This window comes from Salmo salar, chromosome 09, assembly GCF_965601325.2.
Source record: "Salmo salar chromosome 09, fSalSal1, whole genome shotgun sequence".
NCBI classification, from domain to species: domain Eukaryota; kingdom Metazoa; phylum Chordata; class Actinopteri; order Salmoniformes; family Salmonidae; genus Salmo; species Salmo salar.
The window spans coordinates 156,936,064-156,941,289 of NC_138299.1; the positions used below are offsets into that span (position 1 = coordinate 156,936,064).

The following is a 5,226-nucleotide window of genomic DNA, read 5'->3' on the forward strand; positions in this document are numbered from 1 at the left end:
ATCTGTATGTAATTGGAAATGTACGTTGAGATATCTCTGTCTTTGAAAATGTGTGCTGCTGTATATACCCTAGATAAAATGTATAGTTGTTGCTCTTCTAGATTTTGACTGTGGTCTGTGTTTGTCTTGTGTCCTTACAGAGATCTGGGGGAGGTCTGGCCCTCCCTCTATGTGCCTTCCAGGGCACCGTCTCCCTGCAATCCCCCACAGGGAAGACCCTCTCCCTCTCCACCTACGAGGTCAGCAGCGATGGCCTCACCATCTCCCCCCACGCCACCAAGAAGGTGGAGGTCTACCGCTCCAAGTCTGTAGGCCACGAGCCCAGTGCAGGCGACCCCAGCTCTGGAGGCACGGCCGGGGGAGTGGGGACGGAGGTGGGAATGCGGGACACCAATGTGAAGATCCACCTAGAGGTGTTGGAGATCTGTGACAACGAGGAGGCCACGGACAGTGTGTCCATCATCTCCAACATCAGCCAGTCGTCCACCCACGCCCGCTCCCCGTCGCTGCGCTATTCTCGGAAGGAGAACCGCTTTGTCTCCTGTGACCTGGGGGAGACAGCCTCCTACTCACTGCTCATCCCCAACAGTGGCAACCCCGAGGCGGACAACATCAACATCAACATCCCTGACACGGTGGAGGCCCACCGGCAGAACAGCCGCAGACAGACACAGGAGACGGGAGGCTACCGCGAGGAGATACAGCTGCTCAACGAAGCCTACAGGAAGCAGGAAGAGGACAGAGAAGACTGATACACACAGGAAGCAGGAAGAGGACAGAGAGAACTGATACACACAGGAAGCAGGAAGTGGACAGAGAAGTCTGAAACACACACAAGAAGCAGGAAGAGACAGAGAAGACTGATACACACAGGAAGACAATGAGCAAACAGAGAATACTGATGAGCACACAAAGGATGCAGACTGGGAAAGTATATCCAAGAGGATTGACCTTTTAACTATATATTTTAAATATGTATTTTGACAAAACATTAGCTGCCACTGCGTAAAACTGCTGGTGCACTTATCCTGTGTCCATTTTGTGCTTTAGAGGTCCATTATGTATAGATGTGATGAGGTGAGGTGGAGAGAAGGTGATGCAGGACTAAGGGATGAGGTGAGGTAGAGAGAAGGAGATGCAGGACTAAGGGATGAGGTGAGGTAGAGAGAAGGTGATGCAGAACTAAGGGATGAGGTGAGGTAGAGAAGGAGATGCAGGACTAAGGGATGAGGTGAGGTAGAGAGAAGGTGATGCAGGACTAAGGGATGAGGTGAGGTAGAGAGAAGGTGATGCAGGACTAAGGGATGAGGTGAGGTAGAGAGAAGGTGATGCAGGACTAAGGGATGAGGTGAGGTAGAGAGAAGGAGATGCAGGACTAAGGGATGAGGTGAGGTGGAGAGAAGGTGATGCAGGACTAAGGGATGAGGTGAGGTAGAGAGAAGGAGATGCAGGACTAAAGGATGAGGTGAGGTAGAGAGAAGGAGATGCAGGACTAAAGGATGAGGTGAGGTAGAGAGAAGGAGATGCAGGACTAAGGGATGAGGTGAGGTAGAGAGAAGGAGATGCAGGACTAAGGGATGAGGTGAGGTAGAGAGAAGGAGATGCAGGACTAAGGGATGAGGTGAGGTGGAGAGAAGGAGATGCAGGACTAAGGGATGAGGTGAGGTGGAGAGAAGGAGATGCAGGACTAAGGGATGAGGTGAGGTAGAGAGAAGGAGATGCAGGACTAAGGGATGAGGTGAGGTAGAGAGAAGGAGATGCAGGACTAAAGGGATGAGGTGATGTGGAGAGAAGTGGATGCAGGACTAAGGGATGAGGTGAGGTAGAGAGAAGGAGATGCAGGACTAAGGGATGAGGTGAGGTAGAGAGAAGGAGATGCAGGACTAAGGGATGAGGTGAGGTAGAGAGAAGGAGATGCAGGACTAAAGGGATGAGGTGAGGTAGAGAGAAGGAGATGCAGGACTAAAGGTTAGCAGCACAATGAAAGAGTGAAGACTGAAAGGGAGAGCAGAGAGAAAGGATGGAGAGAAGATTAACCATGTTAGTATTCATGCCAGGGCCTCCAACATATGGCTGCCAATGAGTATGGCCCTCACCAGTAAATCAACATGGAGACCACCGGCCCCTGTGTCTGAGTCATCCCGCTGTATCTGAGTCATCCCACTGTGTCTGAGTCGTCCCGCTGTGTCTGAGTCGTCCCGCTGTGTCTGAGTCATCCCACTGTGTCTGAGTCGTCCCGCTGTGTCTGAGTCATCCCACTGTGTCTGAGTCATCCCACTGTGTCTGAGTCATCCCACTGTGTGTGAGTCATCCCACTGTGTGTGAGTCATCCCACTGTGTCTAAGTCATCCCACTGTGTGTGAGTCATCCCACTGTGTCTGAGTCATCCTGCTGTGTCTGAGTCATCCCGCTGTGTCTGAGTCATTCCGCTGTATCTGAGTCATTCCGCTGTGTCTGAGTCATCCCACTGTGTCTGAGTCATCCCGCTGTGTCTGAGTCATCCCACTGTGTCTGAGTCATCCCACTGTGTCTGAGTCATCCCGCTGTGTCTGAGTCATCCCACTGTGTCTGAGTCATCCCACTGTGTCTGAGTCATCCCACTGTGTGTGTGTTACATACAGATCAGTGTGTCTGTACTCTTAATGTAATCTGCTGAGAGCCTGGACTCAGAATAGATCATTTACCATACTGTTCATTTTACTGCTGTGAGACAAAACTATCCTTTTATTTAAATCAGTCTGAAGAGAGAGAAGGCGTGCGAGAGAGAGACAGAGAGAGAGACAGAGAGAGAGAGAGAGACAGAGAGAGAGAGAGAGAGAGAGACAGAGAGAGAGAAGGCGAGAGAGAGAGAGAGAGAGAGAAGGCGCGCGCGAGAGAGAGACAGAGAGAGAGAGACAGAGAGAGAGAAGGCGAGAGAGAGAGAGAGACAGAGAGAGAGAGAGACAGAGAGAGAGACAGAGAGAGAGAAGGCGCGAGAGAGAGAGAGACAGAGACATAGAGAGAGAAGGTGCGAGAGAGAGACAGAGAGAGAGAGAGAGAGAGAGAGAGAATATACAATGTTTTTTTCTGCCTCATGAACATTCCACTAACAATTTCCCTGAACGACAGTGTGAATATTTTACCACTGATGGAGGCACCAAGTGAATGTGTGTTTTTTTTTCGAGTCACTTAGAGCTGTTCTCCTCTAGCCTCTCAGTTCACTGCCTCTCCAATCATACGGAGTGACCCAGGCCCTTCCGCTATGCTTCGTACATGCTTAAAACTAGACAGTTATAGAATATGTATTGGCGATTCACTACGATTCTAAATATTCACCAGGATGAACTAAAATATGGAGTTATGTCATAGCTATATTCTGTTTAACTGTTTTTGTATGCACACACACACGCACGCACACACACACGCATAAAGCTTGCACGTACGCAAACACACATCAGCAAGGTGCATTACACCCTACCTCCAGGTCACACAGTAATGGATGTATTCTGTTTGATGTTTCATAAAGGATGTGTTTCGTTGTGTGTCGTCTGCGCTGTGTGTCGTTCAGCAGAGAAAAGCTTTGTCACGTGTGACATAATGTTCCGTTCTTCATATGAGTGTGCTCATTACATATTTATACTAGAAAATTGCCTCAAACAACACTGTAAAATGCATTAACATCCAGACTTCTTCAAGGCAACAACAACAAAAGCAAGTTAGAGAAAAGTGGCTTACAGAATAATATGGTTTATGAATCATATGGATTATGAATCAGATGACTTATTCATAATATGCCGTATGAATCATATGGCTTTTGAATCATATAGCTTATGAATCATATGTCTTATGAATCATATGACATTATGAATCATATGGCTTATGAATCATATGGCTTATTCATAAAACGGCTTATGAATCATATGATGTATGAATCATATGGCTTATGAATCATATGACATTATGAATCATATGGCTTATGAATCGTATGGCTTATTCATAATATGGCTTATGAATCATATGACGTATGAATCATCTGGCTTATGAATTATATGACTTATGAATTATATGGTTTATGAATCATATGACTTATGAATCATATGGCTAATGAATCATATGACTTATGAATCATATGACCTATGAATCATATGGCTTATTCATAATATGGCTTATGAATCATATGGCTTATGAATCATATGACGTATGAATCATAAGACATATGAGTCATAACCAGTGTGTCCCAGTAGATGAGTTGACCTCTGACCTTGTAATGAATAGAGAGCATTCCAGTGTTTTGACAGAGTGTTTAGAATTGACCAACCCTTTCAACACAGCAGTACCACATCTCTTCAGCCAAGCAGAATGGAAATAAACTAAACATTGTCTTATTTATTCATTCATGTGAAAACAAGGTATTGAAAGTTTCTCTGCTTTTCCATTCTATACGCATTTTTAGATGGGTGTTTTTCTTCTTTTTAATTGGAAACCATTGAGGAAGGGTGCATGGCTCACCATTGAGAAGGCTGGCATTGATGTTTGTTTACCTATATGAATTACTTATCTATGCTAATTGAATGACTGACAATCAGTAAAAAAAAATATGAATTCACAGGTTGATTTTAACTTATCTGGAGAACAAATAAATAAAAAACGATCGATAACATAACCAACGGACTAGTTATCACAGTATCAACACACTGCAGTAGGCGTTATTAACTACGGTAACTAAACAGACTCAATAATGCAGTGTCTCTGTGATGTGTGTGGTAAAATGATCCAGCTACTCTTATCAGCGACAACGTTATCGTCCTCCTCTTTCCTCTATTTGAGGGGATTTCAGCTGCTCTGTTTTTGAGTGACCCCCGTCCCCATCTTCTCTCCCGTGTACCAGTCACGCTGCTGTCATGAGCCTGACACGTCCTCTGGGTTCTTAATGCAGCTTTAACCTCCTCACTATTAGCTTTTTGAATATGACCTCTGTGTCCTGGGGAAGGAACTGAAGACTATAGGAAGTGTCCTGGGGTAGGAACTGAAGAGCATAGGAAGTGTCCTGGGGTAGGAACTGCAGAGCATAGGAAGTGTCCTGGGGTAGGAACTGAAGAGCATAGGAAGAGTCCTGGGGTAGGAACTGAGGAGGCTAGGAGGTGTCCTGGGGTAGGAACTGAAGAGGCTAGGAAGTGTCCTGGGGTAGGAACTGAAGAGCAAAGGAAGTGTCCTGGGGTAGGAACTGAGGAGCATAGGAAGTGTCCT

The 5,226-nt window shown here is 46.1% G+C and overlaps 1 protein-coding gene across 1 annotated transcript in view; it reads left to right on the plus strand.

The window, feature by feature from the left end:
• Window positions 1-3,521, plus strand: part of LOC106613303 (putative G-protein coupled receptor 149) — a 30,569-nt gene extending 27,048 nt beyond the window's left edge. The window contains exon 4 of the mRNA XM_014215392.3: window positions 141-3,521. Within this exon, the coding sequence (XP_014070867.3) occupies window positions 141-752 (612 nt within the window). The 3' untranslated portion in view covers window positions 753-3,521. The remainder of the gene's footprint in view (window positions 1-140) is intronic.
• Window positions 3,522-5,226: the final 1,705 nt, after the last annotated feature.